Genomic DNA, 12,440 nt, shown 5'->3' with positions numbered 1-12,440 from the left:
AGTTATAGTAGGGTGTACATCTTGCGTTCTTCCCTACTCACTGATGAGCAAAGAAGAAAAGAGTTTGTATAAACCTGGGACAAGACAAATATCAGCTATTGGAGTGATACAGACATTAAATCATTAATAAGCTGACTGATATCTGCTGATACCGATGATGTACCAATATTATCATGCATCCCGCCACACATTCTAAACGATGTTGTTTCTGATGCCACAACATTTATTCATCAGGAATAAACTCAGTATATCAAATTATTGTGAGACAAACTGGCCATGCCACCAGAATCAACTTTAAATGCACAGTAAGATGCAGATTCTATTTGACTGATTGAAGGTAATAAAAATCCCCTTAATATCAGCATAGGAGCAACAATTATCAGTCTTCTCTTTGATTTTCAAAATGCTGCCATTGGTGTGAGCCTGATTTGGAGATTGTGACTTTCTTGGTACCATCGTGGCTCACACTATTTAGACTTCACATGTCTAATCACCTTCTTTTATTGGTGGAAACCACTATTACTTTCAGCTACAATGTGGCTTCTTCTGTGAAAATCAAGTCTGGGTACACCAACAATAGATAGACGGAAAGCAGCCCAACTGGACGGATGTTTCCTTAATTTTCAGGATATAATTACATCCAAATTGCAGCTTTAAGAACTTTTGAGTAATATCATCCCAAAGCCTGTGAAAAACCTTTAGCAAGAAAATAATGGATAATGAGTCGTAATTCTTCCTCTTTGAAAAACAGCATCATTATTTTTAAAAACAACAAGAGAAAGAGAGAGTGAGAGAAAGCATGGTGGCAACAATGACGAGCATGAGCAGCAATATGTCAATTTTATGACCACATTCTGTTTGAAAAGACATGAGTTATCTGACCTGATATCATGCGGGAGTCCTGACTGCTCCAGACTGTACTGAATTACAGCTATTTTGCATAACGTCTTCAAATTGGGGCCTGAAAAGAGAAGGTGGAATGAGTCACAGGAACTCGTTGCAGGAACTTGTCACACTTGGTCTCTGTATATCCATCTCAGCTGTGGGAAATGAAGGAGCCAAGCAAATCAGATGTAGGCATTTGACGGTTAAAAAAATGGTTAGGTTTGCACCCTATGTTGTAGAACCCCCCTCCCATGAAGAGATAGTGCTGTCACCATACTATCTGATATACCATGAATATTTTCAAAAAAATATCAGACCATTTTTGATAACGTGGAGAAACTGACTTGATAGTGAATGAGAGAATTAATGAGAAAAATATCACTTTTTTTTAAACCTGTTCCTTCCTCTTTAGATCAGGCCTTTATGAGAGGTAAATGGTCTGATTAATATTAGAAATTAGATAAAGTTAACAGCCCTGTATCACAACAGCATCTTCTCGACCAAAACTCTGCAGTCCAGGACTGTTCAGGTCTGATAACTGATATTGTGTCCATGTACAAAATATCTTTAATTGATTTGTAACAAGTTGACATTTTTTAATGACACAAAGAGAAAATTGTACCCCCTTTCATCTACATCAGCTGAAACTACATTTTTCACATTCATGTGAACAAAACATGATGATGCCTGAAATCCCTGAATCGTACAACCTCAGAGTCATGACAAACTTCCTCCCAATTCCAATCTCTGTCGTGGCTCTTTCACCATCTGTTCAGCATTAAAACGTGCAAAGGAAGGCACAAGTGACACATGGAGGCGTCAACCACAGGGGATACCACTGAGCACTGCCAGTCCCAGACGGTGCCTGTGTCCCTGTGTTAAGCCCACCTACACAAACCCTACCTGTGACCTGACAGCAATAAAGGCTAGCCCAGTGCAAGTAGGATATGGCTATATTTGGTAATCCGTGAGACGGAAGTGGACCATGTGAGAGCACGAAGCTGGGCCAAGGCCACACACATTAGGGCAGGGAGAGGAAAGAGGCAAGGAGGTGAGGTAAGGAGTGTGTTGCATCTATAGACAATCATGTATGTTTTTTAAAGCGGCAACATGGTTAAAATTATTTACAACATTACATCATGGTGGTGGAAGGAGCTTGACTAGAAACTTTTCTGAGCTAAAAGAAGAGACAGGGATGATGCCAGGGATACTCACTGAAATCTAAGATGTACAGGTCTGAGTGATCCATGAGATTAAATTCATCACCCATTCCTTGCTCTGGACAGGGGCTGTAAAGAAAGCAAAGACACGGATTACTCGGGTCAGAATATAGTGAAATTGACAACCAGTAAGAGCAGATGTCCGTTCTTACTGAGCCTCGGTCTGCTCGACATTCCTACCTGTTGTATGGAAGATTTTCATCACCACTGATGCAAGATGTGCTTGTTCATGGAGAATCGTTGGGTGTAAATTAATTGAAGGTGCGAAGTTCTAGACCTATTCTACTGGTAAAGTGTCATGAGATAACTTTTGTTGAGATCTGACACTATAAAAATAAAACTGACTTGACTTGACACATGAAACTATGTCGGTAACTCTTTCAGCTTCTTGTCTTCCTAATCTTGAGCCATACAAAATCCTCAGACTTCATTGGCTGACTGGACAATTTAACTGCTTCTGATAGTACGTTATTCATAGAATACTGACTTAGTTTCCAACAGACTTCCAGATATCTAATTTGTCATCCAACCTCTTAGCATCTTTCTTTTCTCACCAAGGTTGATAATCAGGAAGTCATAGATTATCCTCAAAAAGAGTAGCGCGCAGGTCACGCAGCGTTCTGCTCTCCTTATCATGGGTTAGGCGTGATTTAAGCCCACAGGAAGTGGACCAGCGTAGTGAGACAGGCTGGCCCATACAGATAGTTCCCCAGAGCTGCACTGCTGTTAATATCACGGCACATCTGTTTCCTGCCACGGCTGAACACACCTGTGTGTGACACACCTGGTGCACAGCATCTAGACTATTTTATCTAATTTCTTTCATCATTATCTTTTCATTAATTTCCACCACAATTCTTCCTTTATTTACAATCAGAACCAGGAGGAGGTTGAAGGATACCAGAGTAGCATAAAAACACAACTGAAAGTAATAGGGAGCTGAATTAATATTTACAGAAAGCACATTAATCTGTCAAGATTAGAGGACTAAAGTATTTTCTCCCAGCTACTTGTACATTCTATACAACAACTCCGAAATAAATTGTGCCTTAACAAAGATATTCATCTGCGACTTTTATAGAGACTGTCTGAGAGGTATTCATTTAACTACACATGCATAATTGAGGTTGTACAGGATTTTGCTTCAGCACTGAAAAAGACTGCATGATGCTAGGAACGGTTTCAAATATTTCAGCCACCCTATTAACAAAGCAAAACTCATGACAGAGCAGTTTGCATTGTACAGGTGTACCTAATTAAGTAGCCATCGTTGCTGTCATAGCAGAGGACAGCTGGAGGCAAACGGGTGCATCCAGAGAGCAGTAGAAGTATCTATGGTGGAGAATAACTGAGGTAATTGCAGGCATGTCGTTCTGCTCTCTGCTATGCATGAATTGGTGAAGGACTGATATTCATTCAAAGTCACCATCGGAAAACCACTCCTATATGGTTGAAGCAATCCATTAGAAACAACTTGTTCTGAATTTAAATGTATTTTATTGCCCTTTAACCTCCATCCACTTCCATTTTTCAATCTTGCCTCAAAGCATCCTGTTGCTGAGCTCTCATCAATCTCTATTCCTCTTTCCTGCTGTCCCCTCCATCGCATCTCCCTTTCGCTGCATGTTCAGGATGTTGTAAGGGGTTTACGTTGCTAATCTTCCCTACACAAACATGCTTGTGGTTTAAAGCAGCCAGGAGAGGTACGGAGCACGAGCACAGTCGTCCCAGGGGGCCAGCTGGGGAAGTCATTACGCCCCCTGCCCCCCAGGAGGTGATCCACCGAGGCTTATCGCAGGAGCCTTCATCAGGATAACCTCAACCACCCGAGTCCCATCGTCATCATCATCATCATCAAAAGGGGCTCTGTACCCAGACCTCCATTTACTGTTGGCTCCACCATAACTGTGGTAAATTAAAGTGTAGAGATTTCCTATCTGAAATCTAAAGGGAAAACATTTCTTGATAGCAACAAAGACATTCCATGTTTCACAAATCTTATAAAAAGTTACTGACACGACATGATAAATTAATCCATCCATCCATCCATATTCTATACCGCTTATCTGTTAAGGGTCGTGGGGGGGCTGGAGCCTATCCTAGCTGACATTGGGTGAGAGCCAGGGTTCATTCTGGACTAGCCGCCAGTCCGTCACAGGGCCATCAGGAGCAATTAGGGGGTCAGTATCTTGCTCAGGGATACTTGGAAATGGTCACTGGGGAAAGAGGCTCAAACCAGCAACCCTTTGTTTGCTAGACGGTCAATCGACCTCTGAGCCATACCGCCCCCATGATAAATTCAGAGAAGCAACAATATCTTAAAACGCTTACAAGTGAGCACATACAGTACTGGTCAAAAATTTTGACACTCCTTCCCATTTAATGTTTTTTCTGTATTTTCATGACCATTTATATTGTAGATTCTCACTGAAGGCATCAAAACTATGAATGAACACATATGGAATTATGTAGTAAACAAAAACAGTGTGGAATAACTCAAAAATGTTTTATATTTTAGATTCTTCAAAACAGCCATCCTTTGCTTTGATTACTGCTTTGCACACTCTTGGCATTCTCTCCATGAGGTCGTCACCTGAAATGGTTTTCCAACAGTCTTGAAGGAGTTCCCAGAGGTGCTGATCACTTGTTGGCTCTTTTGCCTTCACTCTGCAGTCCATCTCATCACAAACCATCTGGATTGGGTTCAGGTCAGGTGACTGGAGGCCAGGTCCTTTGGCGCAGCCCTCCATCACTGTCCTTCTTGGTCAATCGCCCTTACACAGTCTGGAAAAGTCCTGTTGAAAAATCAATGATGGTCCAACTAAACGCAAACCGGATGTGATGGCGTGTCGCTGCAGGATGCTGTGGCAGCCATGCTGGTTCAGTGGGCCTTCAATTTTGAATAAATCCCCAACAGTGACACCAGCAAAGCACCCCCGACACCATCACACCTCCTCCTCCATGCTCCACGGTGGGAACCACGCATGTAGAGAGCATCCGTTCACCTTTTCTGTGTCACACAAAGACACGGCAGGTGGAACCAAAGATCCCAAATTTGGACTCATAAAGACCAAAGCCCAGATGTCCACTGGTCTGATGTCCCTGTCTTGTGTTCCTTGGCCCACACAAATCTCTTCTTCTGGTTGCTTTTCCTTAGTAGTGGTTTCTTAGCAGCTATCCAACCATTAAGGCCTGATTGGAGCAGTCTCCTCTGAACACTTGATGTAGAGATGCGTCTGCTACTAGAACTCTGGGTGGCATTTATCTGGGCTCTCATCTGAGGTGCTGTTAACTTGTGATTTCTGAGGCTGGTGACTTGATGAACTTATCCTCAGCAGAGGAGACTCTTGGTCTTCCTTTCCTGGGGCCGTCCTCATGTGAGCCGGTTTCACTGTTGAGCTTGATGGTTTTTGTGACTGCACTTGGGGACACACTCAAAGTTTTTGCAATTTTCCAGATTGACTGACCTTCAATTCTTAAAGTAATGATGGACTGACGTTTCTCTTTACTTAGCTGATAGAATTCATACGAAGGAAAGAACCTAACAGTTGTCAAATAGGGCTGTCAGCTGTGTACCAACCTGACTTCTCCACAACACAACTGATGGTCCCAACCCCATTAAGAAGGCAAGAAATCCCACAAGTGAACCCTAACAAGGCAAACCTGTGAAATGAAAACCATTTCAGGTGATCATGAAGCTCATTGAGAGAAGGCCAAGGTTTTGCAGCGCTGTCAACAAAGCAAAGGGCGGCTACTTTGAGGAGTCTAAAATATAAAACATATTTACAGTTATTTAGCAATTTTTCCTTTATACATAATTCCATATTTCTTGATTCATATATCTGATGTCTTCAATATGCATCTATCATGCAGAAAGTAGTAAAAATAAAGAAAAAACATGAAACAAGAAGGTGTAGTGTATCTTCCACTCCATGAGAAAGCCCTGGAGTACCACCTGACACACTCCACAAGCTTTTTGGCTTATTATTTTGTGGACTATGCTACATTTTGGTTAACATCCACTTATAATGTTCCATCCATCCATCGTCTTCCGCTTATTCCTGTTAAGGATTGCGGGGGGGGGGGGCTGGAGCCTATCCCAGCGGCTAGAGGCGAGAGGCGGGGTACACCCTGGACAGGTCGCCACTTATAATGTTATTTCATGAAAATTATGAGATTTCAACACCCCTGAAAGAGTACAATGTTCCTAAAATATACATGTTTCCATGTATGATGGACACAGACATCAAAATGTGCATGCTTGTGTATTTGTTAAGTGTGATTATCTACAAAGGATTTTCAGAGTCTTCAAGCAATAATGGCAGACACACATCCCTGTTGGTGGGTGGGGGAACCCAGCTAGTGCTAAAATACTCTTTCTTGTGTTCTTTTGCTTTAACTCAGGCTAGATGTTTGTGCTGACTTTTAAATACACACATTAAATGCAACTGGTTAAATTCATAAGCCATCAGCCGCTTTTTGGATATTTCAGAGTGACAACTGCTTTAATGTCAGAACATGCACCTGCTTTGCATATTATGTGCAAGTTAAAGATGTGGAAGCATTGAATGTCTGTCAGTGGTTTGAGAGGAAAAGCAAAAGCCCCCACTTTGCCTGGTTTCTTCTTCTGAAAAGATACCTGACTAGAGAATCAAGTACTGATCCTCTACATCAACCAACTCTGAATAGTCACTTAAGGAAAGTGGATTAGAAACATGCCTTAATTCGCATTTTCTTCAGCTGACTTTGTGAAAATGTGTGTAAAATTTGCCATACATTTGTCTAGAAACCTCAACAGTCATCATTAGTGGCATTGAACCCAACAGTGTATCTGTTAGGACAATATTGAAAAGAAGACACAACCAGACAGTCAGGCACTGGATACAAGGCTGTTGTTGAGCATGCAGCTGCAGCGTTTGTATTATATGTCACCAGTGGCTCAGGTCCATCCTTCCAGAATTTCATTAGCTATTGCATGTGTGGGAATGACAATAGCATAAACAAAGCAGACATTACAAAATGTACCACCTTTATCTGAAGAGTACACTGCAGTACTGTAACTGTCAACTACTCAAATGGAGAGGGTATTAGGCCTTGAATGTTGACGCGTGAAAGGGTACAGATAAGAGGACGCTATTATAGGAGCAACAAGAGAATTGACAATTGCATCCGTGGGACAGGGCTTTCTTGCTTGCTCATGGATAATGTTAGCCTGGGTGTGAAATTTGGCAGAACATTAGGGAATGGTAATAGTTTATTGGTCATCACAAAAAGGAAAAGGCTTTAGAGGATCACAGAAGCAGGGGTAGGAACAAGGGGTGGTAAGAGGTGTCTGATAGACTGGCAGGAGTTGGAAGCGGGAAAGTGTTCGACTTTATGTGGCATCCTGGTGTTTGATGGTTCACTTTGTTACTCGATCAGCAAAGTATCAGTATGTGTGAAAGTGCTCCTCCCCCTTCAGCAGCAGTGGTTCCCAGTCTGGATGAGGCCTGAGTGATGCAGCTCCCCCACTAAAAAAACACAGGTTGCTATTTCAAACAACACTCAATGAGGGTGTCTAATCACCCAATTGCCTGCCCTTTCTAGCAATGCACTGCCTACCACACCTCATTATCTCTCCAACCTTGGTCTCCAAAACAGTAGAAGAAAGAGCTGAACTACTGTCCTAAAACTAATGAGGGAACAACACAGAGCATGGGAAGCATCCCAATTGAGTGTCCAGGAATTTAAAAGCTAAAAAGTCTGCTTTTACTAGCAATGCAGATAAAGTGTCCAGAAAAAAAACATTAAGTTACACCTCTGCTCTTTAAATACAAACAATGATGTTTACAGTATAGCTGGAACCCTTGTTGTCAGTGGCTTCATTGGCCATGTCCTCATTCTCGGGGTGATATGATCTGCATCCTTTTCCTTTCTCTACATCCTACTGAACTCTGGTCTTTCAGAACCATCTAGTTCACAGGAACTCATCACGCACTACAACTTCCTGCAAAGCACCTTATCAGGATGGCCAGACATGCATCAAGGGATTTCAGTTACACTTTATATTTGAGTTAAAATTCCATTAAAATGCTGGGAACAAGTATGGGTATTTATTGAGCTACAAAAAAAATTGCAATCTTTAAATTACTTCTGATTCAATGGGCAAAACATTCAGCAAACCATGATGGAATAATTTTTTTTAGCAGACTTGGCTAGTAAAACTGAAGCTGGACAGTGGCTAGACTGCCCACGTATTCTTGGTCATAGCAGAACATACAGTATCTTTTCATATTAGACTGTATTTCAATTCTTGCTTTTTTATCTGTATGCAGATAAATAAATGCAGCAAAGCATTTATAAATTATCAATTTCAAATTTTCATTTTAAAATCTTGAGCAAAAATCTAACACTACACTGCCCCTATAAGAATCAAGCAAGGACAGTCATAGAAGCAGTTGGAGAAATGGTAATAGTGAAAGGTTGGAAGCAAACTTCCCGAAACAAATCTAATTGGCTTGAACCCCGCACAACAGATTCCCATGCATTTCTCCTGCCTTAATCTCCACCGTCTCACCTAGGTATCTGTGCCCCCTCCTGGGTTGTGGCTGGACAGTGGATTAAGACCTGTAGCTGTCCAAACCTAAGCCCCATGCAGAGGGTGAGGCCTCAACTACAGCTGGCTCCCATTGATAGCTGGCTTCAGATTAGACTGAGGCAACACCCGTCCTTAACGATATACCTGTCTCAAATTGCAGCCCTTGTGCAGTTTATAGCTGGACTTGGTCATGGTATTGAAGCGCAAGCTGGACATGCAAAGTCTGTACACAGGTACGCATTTTATCTCTTTAATTTGGACAAATTTAGCCCGGTTTATCAGGATGGGTTGATGCCTCTAAAACAAGGAGGAGAACATCAAATACCATGTGTATGGACCTTGAACACAGCTGGTCAAGATGAAGGCTTGGTTAGTCCAATTCTCCAAAACACCTTGTAGATTCATTTTATGAAAATAAGTTACTTCCTTGATAGCCCAACTCTTCAACTGTGACTTGTAAAACTGCAGTAAAGGTCAGTTACTTTTAAAGCGACGCTCAGAAAAGAAAACAATGAAAAGTGTAGACAAGCTACAGACAAGTGTTTAACGCCTTCCATCAGAATACTTTTTCATACGAAGTTAATATTTCTTCCAGTTTCCCTCTCATGCAAAATCAAACATTCAGTTCATTCAATCAACAAAAGCTTTGTTGTTTATTTTACGTTTCACATGGTCATATTTTATCCATATTTCAAACAAACAGTGCTATTCGAACCTTTTTCACCACAAAGAATAAATAGCTATGTTTGTGTTGTATCAGGTGCTTGCACAGTAACGCATTGTTGGATGTGAGGGGCACACAAACACCTGATGTTCATTGGTTGCAATGATGGTCGTAAATAAAAGGCTGAAGTACTATTATTTAGACATGTCAATTCACTTGGAGAACAACATAACAAAATGCCACCTATGCAGGCTGTTTATTTGAGCTGCTGTGTAACACTCACCACTACGACACCATAATGTATACAGGCTGTTTGTGGGTTAAGGAGGGTTAAGACGCAGATGAAATACTATCATGTGCTTGTCTTTGAAGAGTAAATCACAGTGGCGCTGTGCTGCCCGAAGGTCCTCTACTGCACGCGCGAGATGCCCCACATCCTGTTGAGGTCACCTTCACTGTTTGACAGGTTTTATCTCAGACTAAGAACACACACACATGCACACAGATAATTAATAGAGGAAACTTCTGCAGCCTAGCCTTTGACACTGAAGGGCAAATAACAACATGTGTATGGTGTCATGATAAGCATGTATCCATGGAGCAAAGAGTCTCTCCGGCTGTTGCCATAATGTTTGTCATTTTAGTTTTGCAATTAACATAAAGAAGAATATAAAATGGGGATTTTAAAGCATGAAGTGTTTTCAAAATTGTTCTGCCTCACCCTCATGTTGTGTTTACACTAACATTTGAACTATCAGGTCCAGCAATGATAAGCCACACTTTAGCCAGCTGGACTATCATAACAGCAGCCCTTTCAGCCATTGATAAGATGCAGAATGGCATTATATGTGATATTCCGGCACCAGCCTTTTGACCTTCCAGACCAACTTAACAAGCTTGGGACATAGCAGAAGGTCTCTGGTTCAGCAAATTGTTGTTTGGAAATCACTTGTGAAATTCCTCACAGATTAAATATCATGGTGAGATTTTGGTGGATTAAACAAGAGGTTTTGGGCTGGAATGTTTTGGCTACACATGAGATTACCTGCTATGTGGTCTTCCTCTTGTTCAGAGTCTTTAATAGCCACACACACACACACACACACTCTCTCTCTCTCTCTCACACACACACACACTCTCTGTAGCTGAAAATGCAATAGTGGCAGGAAATCTTACAAGTACATTTGTTTTCAATTTTATTTTAAAACTAATACAGATTGGGGTTTATACCTCTAAAATATATGTACTCTTACACTCAGCATTATCCACTTCAAGGGAGCAAAACAAGATCTTCAAACTAGATAAGAAGTCAGGAAAATTAATAACTGAGATCTCTAACCTTCTGTATATATTTTAGGAATGTCATCACAAAATACACCCAGTGAGAATATGAATGAACTGCCAAATGGAGCACGTGCATTAATGCTGGCAGAGCAAAGCAAGTGCGTGTATTTGTGTACCACTGACATCAGCTGTGACTCATTAAGTCATGTGAATACATGCACTCAAAGGAAAATACACATAACTGGCATGCTCTCCCAGAAAACATGGACAATGACGGAATGAAACTGAGTGCAGGACACCTCGGCACCCATCACCAATTTGACTGAAGGACTGAACCAGTGAATGCGAATAATGGATGTATAATCATAGTATAATATATAATTCTTTTACAGTATACATTCTATATTTTTATAGATATTTTTACATGATAAATCTGAAATAATACACACAGACAACAGTCAGTCTAATACTTGCTCCCTGCTGATGGCCATACATCAGAAATGTAACAGTGGAGGAGGTTTCCAGCCCACAGAATACTGTCCCTTTTAAAGAAAAATTCATAATTTTTTTTTCTTCCATTATCCCCCTAATTATTGTCTCTGCGCCCATAAATTTCTATGATAATTAGATTTTTAATGTTATTGGAGTGCATGCAGGTCACAGACCTTAACTTGGTTTGTTGAAATGAAGTGAAGACATCAAAGAGGATCGTTCGGTGCCTAAAACGCCACAGCCATTGCTCCCTCCTGTCCTTAGTGAAAGGCAATTCAATGCCTCTTTGAAGAACAACAGACCCCACAAAGGTGTCGAAAAACCAGAAAAGCCCAAAATCTGCAATGTTTTGGATCACTTTTCAAACAGTAATGAGCCTTCAATCACAAAGTCACAGCTTAATTCAAAGCTATGGTTTAAATCCATCATCTGTCATAAATATTCATGATAAAACATATACCCCCAAAATATAATGACGTATGAATACAACTCGTCATGCCCAAGTAGTCTCAGGGCCAGTGCCAGATTCCCCTTCACAGATTCCAAGCTGTCTGCTCCCAGCATGCCAATCTGTCACGTCCTTTTTCACATCCTGCCCCTCATAGGATGCCCTGTTCCCTCCCTTAAAATACTTCCTGATTTAGCCCAACCTGTGCTAGTTGTAAGCTACTATACACAGAATGTGAAGGCTGCCAACAGTGACAACATAAGCTTGGCTAGAAGTCCATAATCCATGAGGCATGTTCGTCATATGCATCTCAACTTTTTCAGTTCTTTGGATGGTGAGAAAAAAGGTTTAAGTAGAGGGCTTAGCAAAGTGCGCTACTCATTGATTGTGTGCGTAGTTGAAGGTCAGTGCAGGTGGAGTTAGTCATGCATAGGTCGTCCTTCGTGGGGCAGCGAGCAGGTCTCAGTAAATGAGAGTAGCAGAGGTGCTGAGGGCATATCAAATTGCACTCCGTGAGAAAGAATGCTCCCTAAGGTAATAAATCAGAGATGGGGCAGAATTTCACGCCCCTCTGAAGCTCAGCAGGCCTGTTTACACTGACGTAAGTGGCACTCAACAGACTGCCACTAATGCCCAGCCTGTCATTCACTCACACAGACACGCTGCTCGTTTAAGAATCGTGTGCACCCCAAGTGTGTACTAAAAACAAATCGACATGTTCCCAAAAGATATCCTGCACAAACTAATCCCCTGCCATGAAAACCAATGACACAGTTAAATCCCATGCAAGCATCAATGCTCATTTAATCTAAATCACCCACAATATTGTTTTGTTCCTTAGAATCTACATTGTCATTGCTGATGTCTAAG

At 41.4% G+C, this 12,440-nt stretch overlaps 1 protein-coding gene across 2 annotated transcripts in view; it reads right to left on the bottom strand.

Moving 5' to 3' along the window:
- Nucleotides 1-12,440, bottom strand: part of klhdc3 (kelch domain containing 3) — a 32,825-nt gene that overhangs the window by 6,975 nt on the left and 13,410 nt on the right. For both annotated transcript variants that reach the window (XM_086180681.1, XM_086180682.1), the window contains exons 9-10: nucleotides 2,101-2,174; nucleotides 883-961 (exon numbers count right to left, since the gene is read on the bottom strand). In XM_086180681.1, coding sequence (XP_086036807.1) covers nucleotides 883-961; nucleotides 2,101-2,174 — 153 coding nt within the window. The remainder of the gene's footprint in view (nucleotides 1-882; nucleotides 962-2,100; nucleotides 2,175-12,440) is intronic.

The sequence above is a fragment of the Aulostomus chinensis genome, chromosome 16, assembly GCF_037954235.1.
Source record: "Aulostomus chinensis isolate RoL2024-O1b breed Wild chromosome 16, RoL_Achi_v1.0, whole genome shotgun sequence".
NCBI classification, from domain to species: domain Eukaryota; kingdom Metazoa; phylum Chordata; class Actinopteri; order Syngnathiformes; family Aulostomidae; genus Aulostomus; species Aulostomus chinensis.
This window is presented reverse-complemented; position numbering and strand designations above follow the sequence as displayed.